Source organism: Carassius carassius, chromosome 44 (genome assembly GCF_963082965.1).
Source record: "Carassius carassius chromosome 44, fCarCar2.1, whole genome shotgun sequence".
Classification (NCBI taxonomy): Eukaryota; Metazoa; Chordata; class Actinopteri; order Cypriniformes; family Cyprinidae; genus Carassius; species Carassius carassius.
Genome location: NC_081798.1, coordinates 16,853,400 through 16,866,645, shown reverse-complemented (window position 1 = coordinate 16,866,645; position 13,246 = coordinate 16,853,400). Strand labels below are relative to the sequence as shown.

General features: G+C 37.3%; 2 protein-coding genes across 2 annotated transcripts in view; one reads left to right on the top strand and one right to left on the bottom strand.

The window, feature by feature from the left end:
* Window positions 1-13,246, bottom strand: part of snrpe (small nuclear ribonucleoprotein polypeptide E) — a 148,066-nt gene that overhangs the window by 22,119 nt on the left and 112,701 nt on the right. The window lies entirely within an intron of this gene.
* Window positions 2,998-13,246, top strand: part of LOC132126075 (solute carrier family 41 member 1-like) — a 32,563-nt gene continuing 22,314 nt past the window's right edge. Inside the window, exons 1-4 of the mRNA XM_059537086.1 lie at window positions 2,998-3,234; window positions 4,711-4,876; window positions 4,953-5,425; window positions 11,186-11,293. Of these exons, the coding sequence (XP_059393069.1) occupies window positions 4,961-5,425; window positions 11,186-11,293 (573 nt within the window). The 5' untranslated portion in view covers window positions 2,998-3,234; window positions 4,711-4,876; window positions 4,953-4,960. The remainder of the gene's footprint in view (window positions 3,235-4,710; window positions 4,877-4,952; window positions 5,426-11,185; window positions 11,294-13,246) is intronic.

Below are 13,246 nucleotides of genomic sequence, written 5' to 3'. Positions count from 1 at the left end.
TAAAGTTAAGGATTGTGAGTAGAGTTTCTGTTACTTTAGTCTCAGATGAACACAATAGTTTAATACCAAACATACAGATGATATAACCATCCGTTTTGTGTGAGGGAAAGCTATGGGTGTGAAAACAACAAGATATGGTGTGATAAAAATATTACACATCTAAACATGGTGTTCTGAAAATATTACAGTTTGATTTGCAAAAGTCTCGTTTTTGTGCCAAATGAGAGAATATTTCTGGCAAACGGTTTGTGGCCAAACATAAAACAAGGAAACGGTTTATTTGTTTATATATATATATATATATATATATATATATATATATATATATATATATATATATATATATATATATATATATATATATAAACAATAATATATTATTATTATTATTATTTTTTATATATGAATACTTTTATTAAGCTAGCATGCATTAAAAGTGACGTTTAAGTTTTTAAAAAAAATAATAAAAATCTGTAAATATTTCTAGAGCATCAAATCAAATGCATCAATGATTTTCTAAGGATCATGTTTTACACTGAAGACTGAAGTAATGATGACTTTTGAACAGCAGTGTATGTGGATTAAAACGTAAAATAAATGAAATCTTTCTGTTGGTTCCATATACCCAGATCAATCAGTTCACATTTTAATCCGCATGTATTTGTTTTGAAATTGTGTATTATGTACTGTTTCTGGTCACTGCATTATTATAATCTATAATTATAGGTATAATTATACTCTGTTTTTCACTGCCGCACATACAGTACAATAAATCCCGCTGGCCCCAGGCATATAATTAAGATTCTATTCTATTCATTTATATTCTCTTATACTGGGAATGCATTCACAGTGATGTTTCACTTCTGAATTTTCTACTTGCATTTCTTAATCTAGATGAGTCTTGCTGAAATTTGTCAGTGACCTTTACATTCCATTCATTTAGAGCAGTTCAACAAACTCACCTACTATCAGCTGATGTGTACTTACTGAATTTAATGTGACTGAATTTAACTCCAAAAAATGCCTGGTTATTCTGTCGAATTTACTTGTTTACCTGCATGCTTTGGTTGGTTCTCATGAGAATGGCAAGTGTCTTTTGTAATGTGTCATTCTGGCTTTACAAGCACATATAATTCAAGTCAAAGTCTTTTGAAAGTGTCTTAAAAACAAACACATGCTTCAAAATACAGGTCCGTAAGGTCACTAAAGAAGCAGGGCAAGGAGCAAGTAGCACAGGGCAGTAAACACATTACTGTAACTTTTGAAATAATGTTTGTCCTTTAGAGGGAGACAAGAACATCCAATTAAAAACTACAAAGGACTCAGTTTTGATTTCTTGTAAACTGATTTCTTAGATCTTGTCCAAGGCTAGAAGCTTTACGAGTTCAGGTTTTCAGAAACAGCTACTTTGGAATTTTACGATAAACATTCTTAGTCCTCTTATTCTTAGACATTCTTTTTGGCAAGCAGAATAATGACTCTCAAAGCAACTTCTCCTTTTTTTCTCTCTCTCAAGTCTCCTGAGAAGCAGTCCTGAGCACAAAGCACCAGGGGATCTTGTTAGGGGTCAGTTTGTGGATCGTGTTGATGCCTTGGGGCGAAAGCATGTTGTGGTGTCCCGGTTAGCCAGCTGAGAGCTTCCCATCATCCCGATAGCTCTCAGTATAAAGCCATGCCTTGTGACTTCTCAGTGCTAAGGCTTATACTGCATGCAAAAAAAAGGTTTTAATTTTGTTTTCTTTATGCAGGCATTCTACCGTTAATAAATAAATAAATCAATAACGTTTTAAGTTTTGTTAAATGTGCATTTAAATCATATACCCCTTTAAGGTTTTCCAGCAGTTCTTTGGAGTTCTTCTATTATAATCGTTTGGCTGTATAGGGTTTTCAATTCTTATAATGGTTCTTATGAGATTCAGCATTTTAAAGCATGTTTTACCATAGCACTGCACACACACATGCTGGGTTTCCAAGTTTTATGGGGACACTCCATAGACGTAATGGTTTTTATACTGTAGAAACTGTATATTCTATTGCCTTACACTAAAGCAACATCTAAATCTAGTTTTCAGAGAACTTTCAGCATTTTTAGAATTTCAAAATAAATAAATAAATAAATAAATCTGTTTGATTTATAAGCTTGTTTCCTCATGGGGATAAAATAAATGTCCCCACAAGGTCAAGGATTTCAGTTTTTGCCATAACGAAGGGTTTACCAGGTCCACATACACTCAACTATATAGCCTACATAACTATATAATATTAACTGTAAATAACACCATATATTCTATTAGAAAATAAAAATCCATTAACATTCATTTAGGAGTATATTTTCTAAAAGCAAAAAAAAAAAAAACGAACCACACACCTATATACGTAAACATATATAGTCCTATATGTGTACATATGTAAATACATCATTTAAATTAATAGAAAAAAAAATAATGGATAAAATATAAAATACAAAATTTCCAGAGATTGCCATGGAGATTGCTGCTAAATTAAACCAAATATATTTCTTGCAATTGAAAAGTAGTTACCTTAATAGTTTCCTCTAGTGTGAAGAATAATTCATGTTGATTCGTTTTCTATGGGTGTACTGGGTGCAGTGAATGTATTACAGCCGTCGGAAACATTTTCAGGAAGACAAACATTATTTAGTTTAAATGATTATCCAGGGTGTTGTTAAATTAAAATCAACCGCTTCCTGATGCTTGTAAATGAACTCGTATTATTAACACACACGAATCCCGCGATCTCGGCTCGACCTACTAAAGCGAAGGCTTGTCTCATGAATTGTTAATTATATGCGGTGACGCTCGGCTTTCTGATTGGCTGAAAAGAATACTCTGCTCAAGAATGTGCTCGTCAGTTCGAGCGAAGGCTGTGGGTTCATGAATATTAATTACGTTGCGTGACTGGACGCTCCGGAACGGTTACCAAGCAACGCCTGTGCGATCTATTTAGATATTCATAAGCTAAGCGTTTTCCATAGTGGGATTCTTAATTCGTCAGCGTTTCCCGCCTAGCGACTTCCTCCGGTCATATAGATGCGCAGGATCGAGCGTGTGTCAAATGGAACAATGTAACGGATCAGAGTTGACAGCCTCAGACGAGAGGTTACTGATTAATCTCAGTCCGGCTCCATAACCATAGATAAGGGCTCGAGATCCGCCTGATTGACGGGAGAATGACCGCAGGTCTGCATTGAGTATTTAGTGTCTTCTTTTCAAGGTAGGCGCAAGATGTGACTAATTTACCAGGGTCTTTTAATACCACATTGTTAACTGTTATGACAAATAAATCTGTTTAACTGTAATTTGTTAGGCTATTTATTTTACTTCACTGGCAGTATATGCGAACACTGCATTAGCTCGCTTCCAATGAAGTGCTTGTATAGCCGTAAATGACACTTGATTAAGTAATGGTCTAATATACACTGAGTCTTTAAACTATTTAAAACTCTCTTCTTTAAAACCCTTAAAATTCTAAATTTAAAAGTTCCAATCTGAGTCTAAAACAGTTGCGCCGCAAGAGAATCTTTGACAGTTCCAGAATTTTCATTAGTTTATCTTCAAAAAACGGTAAACCTCAGACCACTGATGCTATATTCTGAATTGGTTTTAAAGGACGTTCTACATCTCTAATGAAACCGTGTAGCAAGTCATGGTAAAAGAGCCAGATAATATTACACAAGTTGTCCCTAAAACATGTAGGCTATTTTCACCACTTTGTTCCAGTTTGAGTTCTGAAGTCTTAAATGAACAGAATAAACTTTCTTTACTGAGGGATATGGAGCGTGATGTTGAAGCAGAGCGAAGCGGCACCGAGCCGTGTTAATTTACGTCGTCCCATGCTGCGCTGGATTTGATCGGACTACTAAGTAGGGATTTTGTTTAAGTGTGGAGGTAATGAGCAAATTGTTATTGGCTCGTATCCTTTCTTCCCTCTGCCCTGCCGAAGATACTTTTCTGGATGCTTGTTTCTCTGAAGAATCGGCCAGAAAAGTTTCGTCAATCATGTCATGGTACGCCCGGCGGAAAGTGAATGTCGTCATATGTCACTAATGTGTGTGTGTGTGTGTGTGTGTGTGTGTGTGTGTGTGTCTGTCTGTCTGTCTGTCTGTCTGTCTGTCTGTCTGTCTGTCTGTCTGTCTGTCTGTCTGTCTATCTATCTATCTATCTATCTATCTATCTATCTAAAGTTTAATGTTTTAAGCAGCAATTAAACCTAAGTTTTCAATTTAATAGGTTGACGGGCTGTATCTATCTCAAAGTGTACGATGACTTATTAACGAAACTGAAGAAATCGGACTTTTTAAAAGCTAAAATAATTTAGGAACTTCTAATAGATGTAGTTCCCTTTGGCAGCTGACAGGTCGACCTTATCAGACTCAGGCATTTCAGTGAGTTGTAACATTACCCTGGCTCCAGAGACCTTTAAATACATTTCAAAAACCAATTTACCACGTGGTGTAAAGTGAGACATCTCCAGCCCTCAAACTGCTCAGAGCTGGTTAGATACTTTTAGCCAAGTGCCTCCATAAGACTCTAGCAGTGGATGTTCATTACAACACTCAAACCCATTTTTTTGTTTCTTTTTGTTACATTTTGCACTTGTGAGACATTGGCTTTGTGAAGAATATTTCACTTGGATATTTTTTTTTTGCACACAGACTAACATGTGGCTTTCTGTTGTTATGTCTTAAAGGAACATTTGCTTTGAATGGGGAATGTAATTTGCATGCTACCCAAGTTCAGGCAGGATCTTACACAAGCCTGGAGACGGGGAACGCACCTGCCTCTCTTCCTCGACCTGTAGACTCGTTCATCAGCACCAGCTGTCTTTAATGGGATAAACTATCTCCAGAGATCAGGTGAACGGCTGATCTAAAGTCAAGTAAGAGCGTCTAGCTTCTTAATTTCTTCTTAATTAACATTTTACATCCTAAGGTCTCCGCATGGTACTCTGGTCGAAAGATCAAGAAAAACTATCCAACATGTCCGCCGGGATGGAAAGGATAGAGATGAAGAAGGAAGGGGTGCTGCCAGCTTTCCACCACTCCAACGGGTCAGTCCATCCGGTTATACTACCTGACAACCCAGAGGAGTTACCCCAGACCCCTGGAGAGTACGAACTCACAGAGGTGACCTCCATACCGGACCGCAGTGATCAGGAGAACGAGCGGCCGGACATGGTGGTTCTTGACTGTCGGGCCAACGCAAAGGGCCAGAGGGAAGAGGACGCGCTCCTGGAGAACAGCAGCCAAAGCAATGAGAGTGATAACACTAGTATGGACCAAAGCCCGGTGCCACCGGCTCCACTAAAGGAAACGTCCTTTTCTATTGGACTCCAGGTTTTGTTCCCTTTCCTGCTGGCAGGGTTTGGGACAGTTGCAGCTGGCATGGTTCTGGACATTGTTCAGGTGAGTAAAACCCAATTTCTTGGTGTTTAATGTTGGATTACAGAGTTCAGTCAATCAATTTAATCAATAAAAAGATCATAATGTTTGAATATATGTGAACATTTTATATTCCAATTTCTGGAATACAGCTATTTTTTATCCAAAGGGACTTAAGTTCGCTCTTAAAAATAAAGGTTCCAAAAGTATTTTTTTTTTATTTATTTTTTTTTTTTTACAGCAGTTTGTCATATTTCGATCTCCCAAAAATAACATTTCAGTGAACCATCTTTCTAAGTGTAAATAACATTTTTATAATTTAAAGAAACATGTTTTTTTTTTTTTGTATTGTTTTTTGTGTGTGTAATGAAAAGGTTTCATAGATATTAAAGGTTCTTTATAGAACCATATATGCCAATAAAGAATATAATTTCTGTTTAAAGAAGCATGTTATTAAAACATAAACTTTATAAATGTTAAAATGCTTTAGCAACTCATTCATAGGTTTGCATGTTTGTGATGCCATTGATAGATAGATAGATAGATAGATAGATAGATAGATAGATAGATAGATAGATAGATAGATAGATAGATAGATAGATAGATAGATAGATAGATAGATAGATAGACATGACAAAAACATTAAAACCCATTATAAACAAGGTACAACCCTGAATTCCGGAAAAGTTGGGACGTTTTTTAAATTTTAATAAAATGAAAACTAAAAGACTTTCAAATCACATGAGCCAATATTTTATTCACAATAGAACATAGATAACATAGCAAATGTTTAAACTGAGAAAGTTTACAATTTTATGCACAAAATGAGCTCATTTCAATTTTGATTTCTGCTACAGGTCTCAAAATAGTTGGGACGGGGCATGTTTACCATGGTGTAGCATCTCCTTTTCTTTTCAAAACAGTTTGAAGACGTCTGGGCATTGAGGCTATGAGTTGCTGGAGTTTTGCTGTTGGAATTTGGTCCCATTCTTGCCTTATATAGATTTCCAGCTGCTGAAGAGTTCGTGGTCGTCTTTGACGTATTTTTCGTTTAATGATGCGCCAAATGTTCTCTATAGGTGAAAGATCTGGACTGCAGGCAGGCCAGGTTAGCACCCGGACTCTTCTACGACGAAGCCATGCTGTTGTTATAGCTGCAGTATGTGGTTTTGCATTGTCCTGCTGAAATAAACAAGGCCTTCCCTGAAATAGACGTTGTTTGGAGGGAAGCATATGTTGCTCTAAAACCTTTATATACCTTTCAGCATTCACAGAGCCTTCCAAAACATGCAAGCTGCCCATACCGTATGCACTTATGCACCCCCATACCATCAGAGATGCTGGCTTTTGAACTGAACGCTGATAACATGCTGGAAGGTCTCCCTCCTCTTTAGCCCGGAGGACACGGCGTCCAACAAGACGTTGATTTCCAACAAGAATGTCAAATTTGGACTCGTCTGACCATAAAACACTATTCCACTTTGAAATAGGCCATTTTAAATGAGCCTTGGCCCACAGGACACGACGGCGCTTCTGGACCATGTTCACATATGGCTTCCGTTTTGCATGATAGAGCTTTAGTTGGCATCTGCTGATGGCACGGCGGATTGTGTTTACCGACAGTGGTTTCTGAAAGTATTCCTGGGCCCATTTAGTAATGTCATTGACACAATCATGCTGATGAGTGATGCAGTGTCGTCTGAGAGCCCGAAGACCACGGGCATCCAATAAAGGTCTCCGGCCTTGTCCCTTACGCACAGAGATTTCTCCAGTTTCTCTGAATCTTTTGATGATGTTATGCACTGTAGATGATGAGATTTGCAAAGCCTTTGCAATTTGACGTTGAGGAACATTGTTTTTAAAGTTTTCCACAATTTTTTACCCAGTCTTTCACAGATTGGAGAGCCTCTGCCCATCTTTACTTCTGAGAGACTCTGCTTCTCTAAGACAAAGCTTTTATAGCTAATCATGTTACAGACCTGATATCAATTAACTTAATAAATCACTAGATGTTCTCCCAGCTGAATCCTTTCAAAACTGCTTAGTTTTTTTAGCCATTTGTTGCCCCCGTGCCAACTTTTTTGAGACCTGTAGCAGGCATTAAATTTTAAATGAGCTAATTAAGTGGATAAAAGTGTACAATTTCTCAGTATAAACATTTGCTACGTTATCTATGTTCTATTGTGAATAAAATATTGGCTCATGTGATTTGAAATTCCTTTAGTTTTCATTTTATTAAAATTTAAAAAACGTCCCAACTTTTCCGGAATTCGGGTTGTATTTGTAGCATCCAGTGGGGACATAATTACATATTATAATGACCAATACTGTCTTTTTACACGTTGTGTTGCGTATCGCACAACACATAAATATAAAACCATGTCTACATTTGTGATCAGAGAAACAACAAACAACAAGTGCTGCTCTACACTGCTCAAAACTCTTGTCTGAATCATCAGTGGCAAATTCTTTACATATGAAAACAAATTTACAGACTTGCAAAGTTGGAACTGCCCCAATTTATAGAATCAGACACCGACATTGTAGTCTCCCAGGATCAGTAAACAGTCTTCCGCAAAATGCGCTGCACACGTCAGAATATTTGGGTTGAACTGTTCTGGAACAGACTTGTAAATACAACTTAACCACTGATTTCTAGTTGTGTCCTCTTTTGGAACGCCAAAGCAGTTTCACTTTCACAACGAAACACACCACGACTCCACGACATGGCGGCAGCGGCAACAGAGAGAATAAAAGTGACACCTTCTTTCTTTGCGTGAACATTTGGGCGGTGTTATGCAAATCTTCCCACATCGTGATGTAGACATGTGGGGGTGTGTTAGAACGAGGTGTTTTAGAAGGGCGTGGTTGACTCTTAACTTTTATAAAGAATATCTCTTTGGATTTGAGACTTTAGTCTTTGTAACTTTACAGATCTTCTTTATGCACCAAGAGCTTATAACACTCGAAAGAGAAAGGAAAAAAAATAAATCACATCATATGACCACTTTAAAAGAACCATTTTTTATTATGTGAAGAATATTTGAATGATCGAAAGAAACTTTTTCCACTATAAAGAACCTTTTTAACTATTAAGAACCGTTTTCCACTTTTATCCGTTTTCAGAACTTGTAAAGGTTTTTTATGGATCCATAGATGCCAGTAAATAACCTTTATTTTTAGTAGTGTTAGTGGGTAATCTTTACTACCTTTAGAAATTGCATTACTCTACAGATAAAATATGACTTCCTGATGTACCCTGGTAGATGCAAAAATAGTTATCCGCTTGGGGTTTAAAAAAAAACTGTGGGTGCAGAGTCTCTGAAGAGGCAGGTTGTTCCATGTAATACTTACCTCACTTCCGCAGTTTCCTCTGTGAAAGATAGAAATCACATATTTAAAAAGCCAAAGAGTTTATTACTTTTTGTTTTTTGAGGAAAGGGTGTTGGCCTGTGGATTGGCGTAGGGTCATTTTATAACCAATTGTGGAAGAGAATTCACTAGTTGTTATTCATGTACAGCATTGTAGAAGAGGTTTTACTGCACTACATTATACAGTCCAGAGCTCCACATCCTTTGTAGACTTAACCAGCATGGAAACTTGTTTTTCCGCCGACTTGGTGATTTTGCCTTTTAACCATCTGATGTGTAATGTATTGTGCTAGAAAACCTCTAGTCAGACCTGTTTGTGATAAAGTCTGAATGTGTGATACTATTTTTACCACAAGGACAACAGACTAAACATTAAGGCCTGACAGGAAGCCAGTAAAGGTTTACCACATCCACCATCGTCTCATTTTGACAGGATTCGATGCAGACAGACAAGCATAACCTGCCCTGTCCTAACCTTCCATCAGCTGAGATCTTATAGTGAATTTCTGTGTATTTCACTTTAATGGTTGATTATAGCATTGGCTTCTATGATTCAAAAGTTCAGCTGAATGATTTTGTGTTTTGTGCCAAATGTCCTGTGTGGACGAGAACAAGTGCCGAAATTGTGCTAGTGTCTGAAAGATCAAACAAATGACTTGTTCTGTTTGCTAAACTGCTATAAATCATTGAAGTTTCTTAAAAAGTTAACATGTAGATTTTAAATGAATACGTAGCCTAGCCACGCTACTAAGGCTAGTGTCAATATAAATAAGGATTTAGGGCAGGGATGCCCTGTCCGGCTCCCGGAGGTCTACTGTCCTGTGGAGTTCTGTTCCAACTTGGCTCCCCGGGTTTAGGGTGTGTTCACATTCTTTCCGTATTGACTTTTACTTATCCCTCTGTGTTGTTCATCCCACATTGCACATATATAGGTATTAAGGTATTTATTATTATTTTGCATTACTTATTGGGGAACCCAAAATGGTTCTTTTATATTATCACTCTGAAAATCCCCTTTAGGAACCTTATAGGTTTGGAACAACATGAGGTTGAGAAAATATTTTTTTTGATAAACTGTCTTGATAATTGTAGCATGCACATAGACCACTGCTGGTGATTCACAAGTGGTGTTAAACACAACCCAGGTTGGTAGAACGTCTTCAGAATTCCTCTGTGACCTTACACACTGAGCCTTGGAGACCAAGGTGCTGTAACCGAGGAGCGTTGCCAGCCAACATTACACAATCCTGCAATCCGAGCCCCTCCTTCGGTTGCATGCCTGCACTGCTGTGCGTCAAGTTCGCAGAACCCTTGGAGGCACATGGAGGCATTGGCCAGGACTGCGCTGTTCCCTGAAGACAACATCGTACTGGGGGAGGGAGATAGACAGAGTAGAGGAGGTTCAGTCACAGGGAACCGAAGACCAAGTGGCTGGGTGCCAGCTCCCAATTGATGTTCGTCCTTTTTTAAAAGTGGCCCCTGCACTGCCAAAGACTTTAGGAAAAAGAAACGGCCATTAAAACCCACCCACTGGAAGCTGAGCTGTTCAAACTCCTTAACTAGTGCTTTTTGCTGCTATTTGTAGAAGATTTTGAGTTGTTGTGTTATGTTTACCATTCGCTTTTTCTTCAAAGTTACGTTAGCGGTGCACGCCACGCTTTCCCGCTCTCTCCATCTGCTGAAAAGATGTTAGAATTGATTTAACTAGTCAGTGTCAGGGCTGTAATTGCTGTGCACCAGTGGGAATGAGTCTAAAGATAAGCACTCCTTCTATGTATTGATCTATACTGCCTGCTGCTGCTGCATTGCATCTAAGGCACTGCAGCCTAATGGAAAAAAACAGCCTGCCAGTTACCGGAGTCATCAACTTCATACGTCTCAGGTCAGATGCTTGGAAAAGGTTCAAATGAACAAGGGCATCAGTAGATCTAAAATTGGCCTGGATTTAACTTTGGATGATAAGATGATAAACCCATTGAAAACTATTTATATTTGTTATAAATGGAGAGGTTTTGTTTCTTAGGGTCTAATCGTACATGCAGTGATCCTCAGAGGAAGGTTTTAGTATTGCTTCTTTATAGCTCAGGAGATATAATAAAAATAGATTTCTGTATCAATTTTTTCACAAAAAAATCTCTTAAAATTCTATAGAAAAATATAAATAGACAAACAAGTCAATACATTTTCCATAAAAAAAGACTATCAAATTGCAGCTAATGGTCAAAAGCAAGATATACAGTAGCAAACAGATCTCATTAAAAGAACATCTCATTACAGCTCTCATTAAATTTTTTAAAAAAAAATCAATTTTCACAGCTTTACTTCCAACATAGTTTGCAGAAGATCTCTGGCTGTTGTTGGGCTTTAATGTTCAGTGAACGTTTGAAGCAAAAAGTGTCTCTTTCTCAATAGCATTGGACGGTATTCACAGAGGTGACTGAAGTCTTTATCCTGGTGCCTGCTCTCCTGGGCCTGAAGGGGAACTTGGAGATGACCCTCGCGTCCAGACTGTCTACCGCGGTAAGTCCTTTAGTATAAAATTCACCACATGAACTTTCCAATGGGAATGATTCAGTCCTTTTTTGAGCTTGTGTATTCTTGAGGTCAGCACAAGATGCAGATAAAAACATGGGACCTTTAAATAAAATCAAGACTTTAAAAAAATCACGTACGCAAGCATATTTATTGACTCGTATCACTGAGATGTTAAAACCAGTCTGAATCAGTATATGAATTTCATGATGCCATTTCAGTTGCATTGTATTCTTTCTTTAGTCTGGATGGTGACTAATATTTACTAACGCTCTACTTTTGTGTTTGAGTTTTATGTAACTTCAGCTTGAAATATAAAGAATCATTCCTGTTGTCAGAATTAATGCTGTAATATTCCCTTTTGAAGGAAAATGTTGGTATACCAGGGGTTAGAGTATTTTAATAATGAGCCATCTGTGTTTTGTGTATGAGACGTGTGCTATTACTTTTAATTCAAAAGACATACAATTTTTAGCCTTTCTCTTTAAACGTGCCTGGATAAACACTCCAGCAATGGCCTGGCAATGACCTCCGTTATACTACTGTTCAGAAGCTGGTCAAAAGTGACAGCAAAGACACTTATCATTTAAAAAATTATTAAATTCTAAACTTTCTAATCATCAAAAAATCCTGGAAAAAAACATGTCAAAGTTCAAAAAAAGGATCATGTGACACTAAAGACTGGAGTAATGATGCCGAAAATTCAGCTTCGCATTACAGAAGTAAATTACATTTATTAAGTAGAAAACAGTTATTTTTAAATTGAAATAATATTTCACAAACATTACTGTTTTTACTGCATATTTGATAAGTGCAACCTTGGTGAGCAGAAGAGACTTTAAAAACCATTGTAAAAAATCTTAACACTTCTTTTGAACAGTACATAAAAGTACTTTTGTTTGCACATTTTCATTAGTTTTTAACTGTATCTCTGTACTCAGAAAATGTGAAAATTAAACATTTTCACAATGCTTCATTGTCCTTCGCTGCAGTATGTTAAAAGTAGGGTAATAACTTGGGCCGTCTGCCCTGTTCTCCGAGAGCTTAATAGGACATCATGTAGGACACTATGGTCAAATTAACATCATTTTAATCCTGTTAAGCACATAACCGTGCACTTCCCCTCACTCCGTGTGTCTCGGCTAGACGTGGATGTGCCAGGTTTGTACCAAAGCCAGACATTCTTCTGGGCTGTGGTTCTCTGAGCTCCCAGCACATGATTACAGATTTAATCATAACACATCCTTAAGCAGCCCACATTAGTTGGTTAAATCTGGGAGCAATGCTGTCAGATAACATTGTTTTTCATTATTTTTGTGTGTGATGATTTAAAGTAACTATAATTAGTAATCCCAAAGTTTAATTTTGTCATCATTTGCTCCTTTTCATGTCATTTTGACCCTCTATTCTTGTTTTTAGAAAATAATGTGGTGTAGGAACAGCATGAGACTAAGTCAATAATGAGAACATGTTTGTTTTTTGGTGAACTGTGCCTTTAAACAGTTCCTACTAATTACATTTTCTTGTTAAACGCTTTAAATTAGGTGCAAACCCACACTCAGGGAAAGTTTGTCTGCCTTTTGCTGGAATCCAGTGATTCACAAGTAGTCAGGTGAACAGAAAGTGTCAAGAGGTCATCTGTGAGCTGTAAATCTACACTGTGTGCTCAGTTTCTCCGAGCCGCTGTTTATTATCAGCAGATTAAGAACACTGTTGGTTTCTAACGCTCTTACTTCAAAAACAGAATTAATTCCCTTTCATAGTCTGAATTAGACCCACATGACCATATTTTTAATTTTTTCATTTCTTGCCTTTGAAAATTATTCTTCTTGTTCATAACTGGTGTAGATTTTTGCTCGTCTCATTGTGGGACTTTTTGGAGCATTAAACTTGACCCTTTTGAACAGCCTATCAAATGGTTTGACTTATTTTCAGTCCTGT